At 37.4% G+C, this 17,249-nt stretch overlaps 1 protein-coding gene across 4 annotated transcripts in view; it reads left to right on the top strand.

Moving 5' to 3' along the window:
* The window catches only part of LOC111923002 (B-cell receptor-associated protein 29), a 38,316-nt gene extending 26,505 nt beyond the window's left edge, over window positions 1-11,811 (top strand). For 3 of the 4 annotated variants that reach the window (XM_086886797.1, XM_086886794.1, XM_086886796.1), the window contains exons 6-8: window positions 2,054-2,165; window positions 9,363-9,463; window positions 10,838-11,811. In XM_086886797.1, coding sequence (XP_086742923.1) covers window positions 2,054-2,165; window positions 9,363-9,463; window positions 10,838-10,876 — 252 coding nt within the window. In that variant the 3' untranslated portion in view covers window positions 10,877-11,811. The remainder of the gene's footprint in view (window positions 1-2,053; window positions 2,166-9,362; window positions 9,464-10,837) is intronic. The other variant, XM_086886798.1, reaches the window with a different exon arrangement.
* Window positions 11,812-17,249: the final 5,438 nt, after the last annotated feature.

Genomic DNA, 17,249 nt, shown 5'->3' on the forward strand with positions numbered 1-17,249 from the left:
GTAGGTCGGCCAATTTCAGAATACTTCCCTTTTTTAGTGGGACACTGTTGTAGCATTAATGATAATACTACCAAAAATTTCTTAATTAAAAAAAACCCAACAGACTGAAGAGATGTTACTTTTATGCAAAGAATGATTAGGCTGTGGTTCAATACATAAGTGTTCATGAAGAAAAGGTATCAAAGATAATTAAGATAAATGTATGAAATCTTTCCTTGAAACTGTTTAGACTTCTGTTTGAAGAGACTGAACCCTGAGCTGAGTTCAGAAATCTAGACATAGGAAGGCTTTTAGAGTCCAGCACATTGTCAAAACTAAATTCCCTGTGGGTGTGTACAGGTTTCCTTCCAGTGTGTCTAAAGCAGTGTCTATGGTTACTGGCACTGTCATTTTTTTGTAATAAATCTTCGTACGAAGACTCTGGACAAAAAGTACTAGAAGGGATACAAAAAACCCAATTGTTTAAGAGGTATTGTAAAACAAGGATCACAAGTCTATGTTAAGTGTTTCCCAAGTATAAAATGATTCCAAAATTTTGGGATTTGGTATTTTGTCAAAATGATACAAACTATTCCCTCAGCCATGGAATTTGTCTCTTTACTGCCTTAGGGGTATGTTTTTATTTCTTCTCTGTCCTGTTGGGATTTTGCCAAAAGTCCTCTTTTTTGTTCTGCTTTCACATTCTCTTAGCAACACATTCTCTTAGCCGCTTGTAAATGATAGCCAGAAATTGGAAACTGTAGTCCTGTCTGGTTCTATTTGTGTGTTTGATTGCATGGTTTGCAAAAACACAGGTAGCTACAGGTACAAACAGCATGCTGTGGCTGGATCTCCATTGTGATAGACATGGGAAATGTTCAGGGTTGGAATACTTTATAGACATCCTATGGTTTAGACTTCTCTGGCTTGGCCCCTGCAGTTGTGTCTATTTACAAGTGTGCTTCATTCCACTGTTGGAGAGAAGTGAGAGCAATTGTACATAAGGCATTGACTGCAAGTTTAAATACTGTGAGTTTACTCTGGTGTGCAGGGTCTGCACTGTCACCTGTTCAGAGTTTCTGCGGAGCACAGGACTTAAGATGAAAGTGTAGAGAAATAGCTGTTTGCATACTAATAGAAAGAGGTGAGCACAAAGCAGAGAGGAGAATTGGCTATGGTTTTGTTACCAGTAGTTAAATGTCATTTCAGCTCTTTGGTTAAATAGCTTCTGGAAATCTTTTTTCAGCTCTTTTTCTTGGATTGTTTACCAGTCTTTATAAACAGTTATTTTTCTTCTTCCTAAAAAAATCTTTCCCCTTTGCTCCTACTTGTTCCTGGTAAACTGTGATACTGCTAGTTCACATAACAACTGTTTGTCTCACTTGTTTTACTTTTCTTTTTCCTGTTAAGCATTTACCACTTTTTTGCTATTACAGAGATGATGTGTGGTTAGATAGTAGAAGCTTTATGAGAAAAGGATCTTGTTACGGGATCTAATATTGCACCTTAAAAGGGTGCATAAGAATAGTAGTGCAAACATTTTTGGAGTACAGGGAATATATTGCTCTTGTGTCAAGTGTTTACACAGCCCTTTCTGGATCCTTTCCTAGTTTTTTGTCTTGAATTTCACTGGAAATTGATTCTGGATATTGGAAGTATTCTGAAGATTGAAGTAGCTGCAGTATTCTGAAGTAGCTGCAAACCTACAAGAAAAGAATTAGAATCAGTTGCATGTAAACATGGCAGTGTTCTGTCACTGACAATCCCAGTGTGTATCTTCTGAAAAATCCATTTAAAAACCTAAATGAAAGTTGTACACTTGATAGACACATACAAAGTACTCTTACACAGGAGACAACATCATTCAATTACAAATATGCCGTTACCTAAAACACTGGGCTTGTTTATTTCCTTTTTTTTTTTTAATTTGGGGGGATTTTTTTCTACAATGACTATATGCCATTTGGGAAAACCTAATGCTTTGCAAGATCAGGGCTGACATTCCCTGGATATTTTTCATTAATATTAGACTAATGAAAATAAAATTAATTGTAGCAACTGTGGTTTTTAATAGGCCTTGAGTGGAAAAGGAGATGGTAAAAAGAAAGAGTCAACAGATGCAACTGAGGAAAAGTTGAAGGAGGAAGTTGAACATTTGAAAGCAGAGCTACAGAAGACATCAAGTGGTGAGTATTAGATAGGACTTCTTTGCAATAAGAAAAAGATTATTTCAACTCTGAATGTCAAAGAAGTATTCTAGGTATAGCATGAACTAACTTCATCTGTTTCCAGAGCACTTGGCATGGGTTTTCTTTGTCTTTGACTAGGAACTGACAAAACATGCCATTGCCATCCCAATATTTTAATAAATGTGTCCATTATGAAAATATATAAGGTGTAATTGGAGCACCTTAGTTCAACAAGTTGGGCTGATATATTTAAGTGGTGTTGACTTGTCTTCATCAACGACATGACCAGGATCATTTGCAGGTTGCTTAAAGGCATCAGTTTGATCTTCCATGTCATACATAACAGCCACTCTCCCTGTATAAAATGGGGAAATATTGTGGCTGAGGTGTTTTACTACAATAGAGTTTCTGTCAGACAGCAGAAAAGTCCTTGATTAGTGTTCTGAATTTATATATGTTCTGCAGCTAAGGTGTTAAGATGTTAGCTTTTTTAATTTTTTTTTTGTTTACAGGGAAACATACCTTGCAATTTGTAACATAACACATTTGTTAGCAGCTTCCGTGTTGAAGGTTTAGGTTGTCAAAACTGCTTTACAGGCAGCCCAAATTGAGATAGAAGCAGATTTTACCTGTTTGGTTCTGTCTCACTCGAATCTCAAGGTGTGTGATGCCTGTGAATACCTGCTCATCTGAAATCAGTGTTTTCAAGATAACACTGCCTGTGATTTTGTAAACATTAATCAGATGTTCAGACTTTAACAAAAATACAAATTTTCTTAGTACGAGATAGCATGTTATCATCAAAACATAGCCTTATTTACATATTGCCTGGCATTGCTACAATGCTGTAAGAATAATTTTTTCAGAAATATTTCACAAATCCTTTTCACTGTCCACTGGCAATTCAAATAAAAAATGTTAAACCAGCTGTTTTCAGCTGGGCTTGAAGCAACAAGAGTCTTTAAATAGAGAGTCTTGTTAGTTCACATACTCAGGCATGTTTGATGATGGGTTTTCCCTCTCCTGCTGTTTTCTTGAAGAAATGGGGGAAAAGTGCCTTTGAAGTGACAGGATCAATGAAAAATTTAAATGCTTATGTTTTATTTAAACTAACTGGTGGTATGTAACACTAATATAATGCAAGCTTTTCAGCCAGGAATGCTAGAGAAAGCTAAGGAATAAATACATTTACCTCATGCTGCTTCAGCTTCATTCTCCCTATGGGATGTTGTCCATCCAAGAGATGTATAAATTAAGGCATGCTTGAATCTTTTGTTAGGGCAAAAGTGGGAGAGAGGGTCTTTCTAAGGAGTGAATTGGAAAATTCTTCCTTCAGCCCTTCTCCTGATGCCACCCCCCTCATTGCCAAAAACCCCATGAGTGGTATGGGAATTACCATGGGCAGCTAGCTGGTGTTGAGATATGTCCATCTTACCTTTTTGTAAGTTTTCTTATATGTTATTTTGAGCAAATTGATAGCCAGAAAGCTTTTAAGTACTTGATAAGAGCAACCACATCTGTAGACCCAGCTTTCTAGAGTGTTAGAGAACATGAATGAAATTTACTGTTTTCTTTTGAAATTCCTGCAAGCTGGGTAGGTGAATGTTGACTGTCACGTTCACTAAGTGTGAGCAATGCATTACACAAAATGAAAGCTGAGATTGGAAAGTTTGTTTTGCTACTGAGCTCACATGACTAAAGTATTTTTTAATTTGTGCCCTTAAAGTCCAGTCCATGAAATTGCAGGGGGAGAGGTGAAGAGTGTCACCTAATGAAACAATACAAAACTAGTATAAAAATAAAAACTTTACTGGATTTGATTTTTGAGGTTTTCTTATTGTTCGTTTTTCAGCTATAGTATTAGTAAGAATTATAAATTTGGATTTTGTTCTTGGTTGGTTGGGGGTTTGTGTTTAGGTGGGTTTTTGTTGCTTGAAAGGAAACTTTTTTCTGTTTTCAAAAGCAGTTTCAAATATCCATTGCTTTGGTCTGGGGCACTTACTAAGCTGCTGATGCATGGTAATGTATTATTTTAGAGTAGGCAATGAGTTGAAAGGTGGGTTAAGTCAGTATAGTGACAGCCAGGAGGAGTCCTAAGTGTACACCTGCATCACATTTAAGAAAATAGCTCAGTATCAGATTAGTGCTGTAACTTCAAAGGCCATGCAAATTTCCTGTAAAGTTTTGAATCAGTATTTACAACTGGCAGAGGAAATACTGTATGTCTTCTCTTTCTGAAATTCTGACTAAAATTATAGTGTAGACAGATTATTGCACACTTTCAGGAGACTCATCTATTTTTTACAGAAAACATACACTACTTTTTCTCACTTAACAGTGAAATCCTAAGTTAAGAAGACTTTTTCCCATGCTTTGAACAGGTGGGGTGGAAGAATGAAAATACAAGACAGAGTAGTGAAATTAGTAAAATCTGAGGAAAGGTTGAAAATAAATTTTAAGGTTTTTGAACAAATTCGCTTTCTTTTCAGGCTTTTCTTCTACACTTTCTAATAAACTTGATTTATTTTGGAAATGAAGCAAAGAAGGTTAGTTCCTTACTACTTTATTGCAGACCCAGATATTGTTGTCAGGGCTTTATAGGCACCCAGCAGTGGGGCAAACACTTTGAGAGCCTAAATCCATTTTTAGCATACTCAGACATGTAATAACATGACTGGTTAGAAACCTTCTGAGATGGTATTTTATTGATAAACTTTTATATTATGAAAATGTCTCCTTGATATCTAGAAATAAATGTACATACTTGTAGCAGTACCCAGTACAGATGTGAGAATGTTTCTCCTGCTACATATTAGACATACTTCTAACAAAATATTGATTCAGATAATTAAAGGTTCTCAATATGGCTACTGGCCTAGGACCAATATGAATTTTCTGGGGATAGAAGACATGCCATGATACTGTTTCATTTTGATGGCTTGGAAAACTATTCAAAAAACCACAGCAAAACAAATGCAACTGGGCATGAGGTTAGACCTGAGAGAAAGGTTTCATAAAGCCTTTTGTCCTTACCCTTATAGTGGTCCTTGTGCTGGGGTGGGAACAGAGCTTCATGAAATATGTACTGGCTCATCAAAGTCATTTAGGTGCTCTTGAACTTCAGTTCAACTTTTTCTGAAAATACCTTGCCTATATATTGTTGTTATAGGCATATGGTAGGGCAGGAGGAAATTCTAATGGAACATCCATGCATCCTTTAAAGAGGTTTGTTTTGTGCAAGTGTTCTTTGTTTCATGGTTGCATAGTGTTGTAGGAGACAGGAAGAGAGCAACAATTCATGTGGAGGGCTGGTTTTGAAATAACTTCTTAACTGTTGGCTATTGTAGAAGGTATGCACGTACAGCTGTACAGCTCTCACTTAATTGTGAAGATTACTACATGTTTGAAATGTGCTAAAAAATACAGACATTGGGAATGCATTTCATAAAACTGATGCAAGGGGAAGTTCAGTTTGGCCTTGGTGTTGCTGGGTAGGCTAGTGCCAGATAAACTACACTGAGCTTAACTGATGCACTCCAGTTTTTAAAAACAAACAAGTTTAAAGAACTGGCCACAGTCTTTAGCGACTTAGACAAAGGCAGAGGGAAGTTGAGAAACAAGGTCTGTCTTATTTAACTGTACTTTGTACAAAACTGTGAGATGATAACCAAGGGTGGGAGCCATTGCAGTGTCACGTGCAGCAAGAGTTGATACTCACATTTGTTGATTGGAAGAGATGGCTGCATACAGCAATCATGGGTTTATTACACAAGGTTGTTTATGCCATCCCATGATGCTGTAACATCCCTTTTGTAACAAAATTTCATTTGAGGTTGCTAAAGGTACTTGAAGCAAATCTGTAAATTTTTTGTCCCTGCCTTCTCATTTTAAATTCTGACCATTATATCTTGAGAAGAGAATTCAGGATTAGTATGGAGTTACTTGACTGGAGTTGTGTTCCCAGCCTTACAGCGTATTTGTTGGCAAATCTCTTGTGCCGTCAGTGCCTAAATTCTTAAATGTGAATAGCTCTTTTTTAACTTGAAAACTTTTTTAAGAGAGGGCTCTTTTTTACTTGTCAACTAGTCCAAATCATTTGGGTTGTAGGCTTGTATTGTGCGCAATGCTAATGTAAGTTCCAGATCGTTTCCTTAGTAGCAAGCGCTGTAAGTCAAGTGATTTAGTCAGACCAGGACTAGTAGTTGTGCAAGGAAATGCACAAAGTATTATTAGTTGTTTCTGTTACTGTTTGGTTTTTGTTTTAGTGTTAGGTTCTCCATCGTTGTTGAAATGAGAAGATCATAGAAATGCTACAACTGCTGTGGTAATGTAGCTCCTCAGAGCAGTTTATTCCTCATCCTTAGAATTCAGAGCAATCTGAAGTAAACTGTCTCTCCTGGACTAGGATTCAGAGAATGTGGTGAAAAGACACTCCTCTACTTTTCTCAGACCATACATGTTACATTAGTTTATGGACTTTCAGTCACACATAAGTGTAAAGGGATGTAGTTTTCCACAAATGTCTTCCATTGAAACAATGGCCTAGGAATAGTTTGTTGATTGTTCTGTAAGGAGAAGAATGGAAAAGGATAGCGTACCTCTCATAGTATTGGAGAGGCTGGATTCCCTGTTTGGAATTAACTGATTATTCCCCTCAATGGGTGCATTCATGTAGAAGCAGCATCCTCACCTCCTGCCTGCTCATGCATTGACTTGGTGGGAGGTGTCAGCTCTGGGGACTTGCTTGCTGCCAGTCCAGCTGTTGTGCTTCTGTGAGGCAAAGTAACAGGCCAGATGGAAACCAGAAATAATAACTGAGTGTACTGTGCACACAAAGGATCTCCTGTTTCCTGCTGGATCCATGTTCATATGATGGGATCCATATGACAAACAGTGTACCTGATGAACGCGGCTGCACTGCGGTGCTCGTGCGGCTGCAGAGGGGCTGGGCACTGGTGTGTGGACACTCTGGTGCTTCACAAGGCATCCAGGGAAATTGATGCACTGAGGAATTCATGTTGTCAAAGATGTGATGCTCCTTTAATTTTGTGGCCCCAACAGGAATGAGTCTGGATTTGGTGGTTTGTTGATGTTTTGGGGTTTTTGTCCATAGCCAACACAGGTGGAAAGGACAATCTGTTCTTTGCTTTTTCTTCTTCTAGGGTTAGGTGAGGTATTTGTGTCATACATCTGTTTTGGTCAAAACATTAAAACAATGCAGTAGCTTGTTTGCTTGCTTGATTTGTAGATACTTTTAGATATTTTGTTCATGTTTTAAAGATAAAGTAGTTTTTAGTTGCAACTAAAATACTGTGATGCTACTTATAAATAACTAAATAGTATTATATCAATTACATGGAGTTACAACTTTTTCAGGTTACAACTTTTTCAGAAGTGAGATATTAATTTTTACAATGTACAGAAATGTTCAAACAAAAACAAGATTTATCTTTCTAATTAGAAGATTCTTGGAGAAGTGAAGTGAAGTAGCACATGTTGGGGTTTTTTTGTCTACAACTTAAAATTCAGAAGCTTATCAAATTGTCACAAGTTTATTTTATTGATATCCAGATTTTACTGTTGAATATTTTAAACAGTACCGAGATTAGAGAAAGACAAAATGCAGTGGGGTTTGACTTGTCACATGTGTGAAAATCAAAGTTATTGCAAATACTAAAAAACCTTCAGAAAATCTGTATTAATACTGTCAAGAATGACTTAAAGGATGAAGGAAAACTGTGTAAGAATATGGAAATGAAAGAAAGGATTTAAAGAGAAACAATGGCTTTTTAATCATGTTGGAATCAATAGACAGAAGTGTTATTGACTCTTATGAGTCAGAATTTCAGGATAGGTAAAAGTCCTGTTACAGGAAAACCACTTGCAGAGTTCTGAAATGAGAATTATTTTTCATGTATACATTCAAATTAATTATTTAAAAATAGCAGAAATTCTGGGTGAGGGAGTTCTCCTTCTTGCATGTAAGAGAGTGGTCAAATCTCATTTCCTGATGTTTCAGGAACTAGCATCCACAGAGAAATCTGGTTCATACCAGACTGTTTGTAACTCAGTGCTTAACAAAAACCACATCTAGCTCCCCATCTTTTCAGCATAGGCTTTTAGAAGTTTTTAGAAGTGCTGCAATTCTTGAGTCCAATGGAGGTCTCTGAGAAAGAAGAGTCTCAGGGAGTTCACAGTCAAAGGATAGATTCACACTTATGGAACAAGGAAATTTGCAAATGTTCTTTTTTAATTTGTATCATCAGATTTAGTTGTTTGAGTTTAAGTGGCCATGTGAGGCAGCCTCTACTAGATCATTAGCAACATTTCTTTGTTTTCACATGAATAGATAACGATTTAGACTATGTCTGTGGTGCTGCATCAGAGAAATATAACAATCCCTGAGATACCTATAGCAGAGGAATATGAAAATGTCTAAATGACCTTATGTAACAGCTTAGGACTAATGGCTTTATGGCACTTTGTGGTGTTTTATCTTGCATTGTAAAATAGCCCCTGTGGAGTCCTAGGCTATCTGGTACTGCAGTATAGATGTGCTCTCAGTTTATTTGAGATGGAATAGAGTAATAATTGTTTTTTCTCATGTAAAAAACCTGTTCAGAATTGTTTATCCAGACACCACCATTTCTGCCTTTTCATCCATAAACTGATGCTGCTAATCATTTAACTCGTGCATGGTAAAATTCAGAGCAGGGTGAGAAGGTGAGGTCTGTGCTCCTATAATTATGTATCATCTTCCTCTTTACCATGTTTTGTACATGGTCTCAGTTGCTGTGTGAAAATCTTGCCCAGTGTTTGAGTTCCCTCCTCTTCTAAAGATGTCTGACAGTTTTGATTTTGGGGTTGCAGAGTTTTGTTTTTCTAGAACTGTCTCCTGCAATGTGACAGAACACTGTAGTCATCACATACTAGTCTAACTCTTTCAGGAGTTTATTGGTCTCACCCCTTACCATCCTGTTTCTTGTGCTGATCTTTCTGAACATTGGCCATTCTCTTTCTGCTCTCTGTCCTAAACTTCTCTTCCTGGGTCCATCTGTGATGCTGTGCTTTGAATTCTAAGCTTTTTTAGAGGAAGGACTGTCTACTGCAGTGGAGCTCTAATGCACTTCTAGGGTTCTGAGAAACTGCAGGAATACATGTAATAATTAAAACACCAATTATGGTATTTTACAGCTTTCCATAAGGCAAAAACTGAAGTGGCTACAGTTAAAAAGCAGTCTGAGGGCCTTAGAAGAGAATACGATCATCTGATGAAAGAATTTGAACAGCTTCAGGTAGGTGGCTCTGGATCACCATACAAGCACTGTGTTTTGAAATTGTACCAGTAAAATTCTATTTGTTGGTATCTATTGTGCAAGGGAATTTACCAGAATCTCTTAGGGTAGCATAAAATTACAATTACCAGCATTCCTTAAACTTCTTCAAAATAGAATTTTGTTTTGCAAAGTGATGAGCATTTTCTTTTTTGAACTTTGGTTGGCAAAGCTCAGGTTATCATTAGCTTCAATTTTACTGTTACTTGGAAAGTAAGATTCAGATGGTTTTGAATGTGATGATCAAACCGAAATTCTGCAAGAAAATTATAGGAGGGGTGTGTGTGTGACAAGGGTAGTATATAATACACTACTTTGTAAAAGTTATTTTATTTTATTTACTCTTAAAATATGCTTTTTCAATCCTGGATTATAAATGTTGCAATACTGTTGATATACAAGGATAAAAACCCAACAAACAGCCTAGCCTAAAAACAGGCTACTATAAAACTGAAACTGAAGTACTAAATAATTTTAAAAAACCAAAACCATATTAAGGAAAAGTTCATTTAGCTGTTTGATTGAGTTTCTTATGTGCATGGCTATAATACCTGATAGATACACAGTAAGTATTTCTGGTAGAACTGGGAGTCTGTATTTTAAGTTGTCTGACAGGTGTTCATATGCTCCATACCCAACATCTGTCTTGAGCAAAATGCAGTAAAAATTAAAATTAGCCTATTTACAAGTAGTGATCTTGGGAGAAAATAAATGATCATTAAAATTACGGTGACCTGCTTTTCATGAAGAGTTGTTCAGTCCTGTATTAATAAAGAAAAGGCAGTTTTGACCTGGTTATGTTTTTTTCCTGTACTCTGTGAAACCACTTACTCATTCCCAGCCTCACCCTGTACTTCTACAAAGATTGCTCAACTGATCTCTGTGTTCAATTCAAGACCACCATGCATGGCCTGTCTTTGTGCTTCCCTGTGTAATGAGCCATAGTAGTCCTGCTGCATTTCTAACAGACTTGTGGTGTAAAACACACATCCTTACCATCTTCTGTTTACCCCTGAGTGGAAAGAACAGAAGGTACTGAGCACACAGTAGATGCAGCTCCCAAGGATAAATGAGTTGATAGCAGAAAGTGTTTTCTGCTGAGTTTGCTGTACAGCTCAGCTGTAACACCAAAGGGAGCAGAATTAGGCTGCACAGCCTTGACTGCTGGCAGCAGCAGCTCAGGTGTTTTGTGGGGCAGTGTTGATGGGACTACAGCTTAGAAAGGTGGATGGTGAACAAATCAGGTGTGACTGCAAAAAGGCAAAATATGGTGTCTGGAGTCAGTGGTTTCTGATCTTGCCAAACTTAAATTATTTTTAATCTGTCTCTTTTCAGCAAAGTTTAAATAAAACAGAAGATAAGAAAGATCTGTAAGTGCATCTAAGATGGATGGCATCACTACAGTTGCTTGAATGAGAAAAGTCTTGTGCTGTTGATGTTCCTGATCCATACCTGAAACAAAACTTGGTTTTTCTGAAAAGCACATGCATTGCAGGTCACTATTCAGATTCCTCTAATAAATCAGTTGCCAAAATGTTCTGCGTTGCAAATAAAATGCTAAGTGGCTTACCGGATTTACCATGGAGTTTGTCACTGCTCTTGTGAGGAGAAACTCAAAAATCTTTGAACTCCACCTGGAGCAACCTGTTTTCCAAGTTTTTTCTTCCCATGATGGTAACAGATCACCATTGCTTGTTGCATTTGAGTGAGGTTCTATATCACACTAGATCATAAAAACAATTACTTAAACCTCATTTGCAGCACATGTTTGGAGTGTTAAAAGCTCAGTTCCCAGTGGGTTGAAGAAGGCTGAAAGCTTTTCATCAGTGGAAAACTGAATGACAATCAGTCTAAGGAAAATAAATGTTGCATTTCTAAATGCAGTGCAATTCTAAATGCAATCCACCTCACTAGCTTGTGATATTCACTTTAGCCACATGGATTTGAGTGTATTTTAACAAACAATATTTTGCATGCCTCTGGTTTATTTTTCTTTAATATATTGGGATATTTCAGTTTTGGGTTGGCTGGTATTAGCAGTCTTTATTTTTACACTGTTTACATTGGTTTATTCCTTATGTACTACTTAACTTCCTTTGCCTCGCTAAGTAAAAAATCTTTTTAAATTTAGATAGTTTGGTTTGTTTTGTTTTGTTTTCATGGATACAATACCTCAAATAAATGTGCACTGTTTTGCATAAGACCTTTTTGGTATTCAGAAAGTTGTTTTGAGTTAATTTGTTAGTTGGTTCCAGTTTATATTTGAAAGTTTGATATGTTTGTTTTATTAAAAGGATTGTTTAAGTTCATGGTTTCTGGATTTATTCTTATAAATCTCTCCCAGTATACTGCTTCATCATAGTTAATAATTACATGCACTAGGAACAAAATATACTTCTAACTTAGTGATGTTTAACTCTTCTTGAAGATCCAGTCTTCATAGTGGTAGTTTTGCTTGCTCTGGAAATAGGATTTGTTTAGTTTAGAATTTAAACACAGATTATCAAATAGTATAAGGCAAAATAACATACCATATAAAATAAGAAGGCATGTGTTTTTAAAAAATACTTTATCCTTGCTGAAGTAGTACAGAATGTGTTTTCAGAGATTCTGTGACACTCAAGATTTTATTTTTTTTTCTTTAATTCCTATAAAAACTTCCAGGAAAAGTTACAGATTTTTCATTCCTGCATACACATGTTTTGAAGATGTAGTTGAATGCATCTTTTTTGGTTTTATTTTTTCCTTCCACCCCTTTCTGAAATATTCTAAATTGTTGTGTAATGTTATCGCCAGTCAAATCCAAAAGCTATGGTTGTAAGCCTTGGAGGTGTAACAACAAGTGTTGGTTTTAATAACAGAGCAAAAAACCTCATATTTCTTACTTCAAGACACCAAGCAAAAGCAAATAACTCTTGCTTATTATTTACTGTTGTCTACTCATATTTCAAACACTTCTGCTAGTATAAGTAGATAATAGAGTAGAAAATTAGAAGCTTATAATGCATGATGTTGTGCACTTTTCATCCTTATAACTTTATCTTAAAAAGTAGTGTGGAATAAAAAATGGATGGCTGTGAATGCAGTGATAGTACTGATATTTCTCCTTGAGAAGGAACTCTGAATGCTTTACACAGTTTTTTGCTGTAGAGCATGACTGAAGTGTGAAGGAGTGCAGGGTGGTATGCACTGTTTCCTTGGACCTGGAATGAGGCTGGGTATTTTCAGACATGCAACATGCATGCAACACGTGATAGATACATGCTGTAATACATTACACAGAAAATCTTGATGTTGGGCCACAGGGAAATGTTCCCTGCATTGGAGATTCCTTAAACATACAGACTTTGTATTTTGCCTCCATTCACTTCTTCTGTCATGTCTGTTACTAGGATCCTGTGTCAGGCTTCCCTGTCACAGAGTATGATAATCATCATTTTTGTACTTGTCTATTGTGGATAGTCACGCCCATTTGACTTAGTTGCATTATCACACTGCCAGCTCTTTGGAGTCCTGGACTTGTTCACAGAAAAATAATCTGTTATTCAGATTAAAATTATTTTGTAGATTCTGCTATGTAGAACTCTATTCTTGGAAAGAACACAGGTTATGTAAAATTATAAGTCTAAATAGTGTATCTGAAATTCTAGTAGATGGCAAATCCTTGTGAATACTTTGCATTTGTGTTATTGTACATTATATGCTTTCAGGGCTTGTGGGAGCCTGGGTTAATTAACTTTAACTACAGTTCTCACATTGGTAATATTTTAAGTTATGGATGATATACAGGGAAAGAATGGATCAAAATTTCATGCTTTTATCTCCTGATCTTTCAGGCTGTTGGGTCACATTTTGGTCACATGTGCCTGTGTTGTGGGAAAGAGGTTGAAAAAAGTTAAATGTCCACTAATACTGGTGGAATGAAAATAACTTTTGTACTCTGGTTGGATAGTTAATTTATTCTGAGTATGTCTCCAGAAGTAAGAATTTGGAGCCCTTTATACTCTAAATAATGTCAAAGTAATTGCCTGGTATTTCAGAGCCTTTTTTCCCTCTTTACAAATGTAGAAATGTGCATTTTCCATATTTCAGCGGGGAAGCATGGCAGAGATTTTTCTAAAAATATTTACACAGGTTTAGTTGACAGTAGCTTTCAAAAAAAGATTTGAGGAGTGTTTCCATATTTTTTTCATAAACCCTCTTTTCTGCTGAGTCAAGAAAGCAGTGAGGTCATGGTGGGTGCATGAGAGCTGACTTGAATATTAATAGACCTGGCTGCATGCTTTGGTGCTACCTTAAATGAAAGCACCTGTAGCTAGGCAGGATGTTTTTTCTCTGTTTTTATTTTTACAACAAACATGCGACAATACATCTTCCTTAATAATATAAATTGTGCACAGTCTTTTCTGAAAATGTACCCTTGCATTAAGACTCCCTGTGTGTTTGCTGCCACAGTAGTCCCTGGCTACATAGCCTCTTTGAAAAGACACTGTGCTTTCCTAGCTTCTTGTAAAGGGTGAAAGCTCAGCTTTTCTCTCAGCATTGAAATAACATTTGTTTTTCCAAATGTTAAGTTACTGTAAAAGTACTACATGACTGCCTCAATTCTCGAGTGTTCCTTGAAATTCTGAATTTACTCTTTGAGACAGAAGCCCTCATTTTGCCTTGCCTTTGGACAGTGCTTATGCCCCTGTCAGCTGTAATCTGGGTCCTGTTACAGCCTAATATGAGTAATTTTACAGATAAGTTGGAAAATCAGCTCTCAGTCATGTCATTCCTGTCCCTCAGGACTTTCTGCTGCCTATTGCTGTGTGCATTAATTGTGGAATGTCTGAAAACATAATTCTAGAACTGAGCATCCTCAGTTCAGGAATAACGTGGAATGTTTTCTATTATGAAATTTAACACTTGTGTTTTCTTTATGAGATAATGTACAAATAGGGACAAGCATTGCAAGGTGTATTTGTGAGGAAAACAAGAGTCCCTCTAGTTTTGTGTCCACTCTGAAGTGCAGCTGTGGTCCAAAAGAAGTTTTTCTACCACCTGCAAGAGTAAGTGCCTTGAGAGGATTTTGTAGTGGGAGAGGGAAGCAGAGAGGGATGCAGACTATACAGCCTAGGACTATACATGCTAAAAGTTTCCCTGCAGGACCGTGTGAAGGTGGTCTTGGTCTGCATGAAGTGCACCTGGGATGGTTGGATTCTCAAGCATACTTGGGTGCATCAGGGTTGAGAGAGTGGGAACCTCCCCACTATGTTTAGTGACTAAAGTTGGATATTAGCTCTAGTGTGTCTCTTGGAAGAGAGGAGATGCCAAAAAGAAGCTACCAGGGAACATGAATATGGGAAGGATCTCTCAAACTCATCTGGAAATTGGACACCAATTACTGCTGTAGTAAAAGCATGTCTGCAAGACTCTTGACATAAATAGCTGTTGCTTTAACCCTTTGTCCTGCTGCTTGAAGTCACACTGTCTGTGTAGCCTGATTCGATTTGTTCTTGTCTTTGAAAACAAAGAAGAAGGCAGTAGCTTTGGTGATAATTATGTCTTGCAAGTTAGTGTAATAACTTCTCACCTACACAGTGAGACCATATGCTGCATCTAAGTGTGAGGTTTAAATCCCTGTTCCTGTGACTATGGAATAAGAAGGTGCTAAACTACTCCTTTCTTTGCGAGTTTAACAGGGTATGGAATGGACAATGTGAGAGGAAGAGAGGAACTGTTATTCTTGGCCAGTAAGGACAAAATCTTAAGAACCTTTGATGCTTCTCCAGACATGATTTGGGTATTAGAGGTCTAAGGAAACAGAGCATACAGTGAAGTAGGAGTCTTGGAAACAGGCTGTGTATCTGTCCTAGGTTGTTTGTTTCATACCAAGTACAAAGTGAACATGAACTAATTAGAAAATAATAGCTAATAATAAGGTAAACAAAAGGATTCAGAAGCAGATTTCAAGCTAAAAAACCCCTTAACACTCCTCCCCAAAAAAATCAACAAAAGACCCTCCACAAAAGAAACCCAACCAACAAAATAAAAAAGGTAAAGTTGAAAAATTAAAAACTAAGAGCCTGCCTTCTAGCTTTATAGGTAAGAGCAAGGGAGATCCATCCTGAGTGGGGTCAGCAACATCACAGTTCAGAAACACATGGCATCTCATTTGACATAGATGTGTCTCTGTGTATCCATCTGGGATCCATTCTGAGCTACAGTTTACAGTCTTTCTCTTACCCTCTTCCTCAAATAATTCTTTTCAAATTCTGGTAAATGCATTGTGTTACACAGCTGGAGATTTACACACACACATACCACTCCCCCCCCCCTTGGAACCTCTTGTCCTTAAACTTGGATACTTCTGTCCTGCCAATATTCATGGTCCTACAGAGTTCTCACCTGCAGGAGCTCCTACTGCATCTCATCACCTGAGGTGTGGAAGCTTGGAGTACTGTTCAGACAGACATGTGCTGCAGGAAACAAATTTGAAAGGAGTGGGAGTTACAGTCAATTCAGATTCTTCTACTGTACCCTTCCTGTGTTAATTACTTGTTCAGTACTTGTTCTTGCTATCACACAGTTCTCTAAAATCCTAGTTATATAAGTAAAAAGATAATTGTAGTTTCATGGACATTCTAGGAGAAAATAATATGTAATACACAGCCAGTCTGGAAACTGAGTTTATGTGGTAATTATAAGGCATCTACATTGGGTTCCTGCAAATTATTTTGCTGATTAGCGTAGAAGCCATTATACCTGCTGGAGTAATTTCATTGTCTATGTATTAATTTTAGAACTAAGATGATGTTACCACAACAGCTTCTTAAAGTTAGTTTTCAAAACTGCTTTTCATGGTGCTCCGTTTTTATCTGGAGTGGATTCTAACCTAATATGTTACTCAGTTTTGATGGCAGCTCAGTTCTCAGTATGTGCTTTAGGATATGTCTAATGTGTGTTTTCCAATATTACTTCCATTTCCCTATACTATCTGCTAATGAGAAAATCTGAAAGCTTTCCTACCCTGGATTAAGTAACGTTTGCATCAGACCACTTTCCTTGTTCCTCTAGAACAAGGCAGCTTTTACTGACTCGACTGCCATGCCTACAGGTTTCTACAAAACGCTGGTACTTGTTTTAGGAAGCTGGCTGCTTAACTGCTGGATGCAACATTGCTCAGATCAAAACTGGTCAGCAGTTTACCCAGATTTCCCTAGAGTGCAGCAGAGGGGAAGCCAGTTGCAGAGTTAGGAAACCTGAATTGTATTAACCCTACCAAAAAATACTTCAGCAAATAGGTTCTTTCCATTTTAATAATGCCACCTTCAACACGTTTGAAGTTAGGACTATATTTAATTGCTTTGAAACCAACTCCATGCCTGAGCAGTTCATTGAACAAATATTTTGCTTGGTGCTGTACCCTCAGTGTGTGCCCTCAGCATCTCTTCGATGTTGGCTGAAACACTGGCACCGATTCTTATTTCAGGAGGTCTTCTTGGTGAGGAGGACTCGTGCTTCGCTCCTGCAACATCTTTGCTAGGCTGTCTTCCATATGTATGGTAGAAGAGCTGAAATGTAGCCAGCAGTATTCAGCATGCAGGACTGATCTTTTCAGCCCTAGCGTTATCTGTAATTCTAAATTATGACAGGGCTGCCAAGTAGCTCATTCCCTACGAGCCTCCTTCAGCAAACCAGAAGCTGCAGCCCTGGGCCACCTTCTGTCCTTTCAGGTGTGACGCAAATAGCCTGTGGGGCCTGA

This window comes from Cyanistes caeruleus, chromosome 4 (genome assembly GCF_971803275.1).
Source record: "Cyanistes caeruleus chromosome 4, bCyaCae1.hap1.1, whole genome shotgun sequence".
Taxonomy (NCBI): Eukaryota; Metazoa; Chordata; class Aves; order Passeriformes; family Paridae; genus Cyanistes; species Cyanistes caeruleus.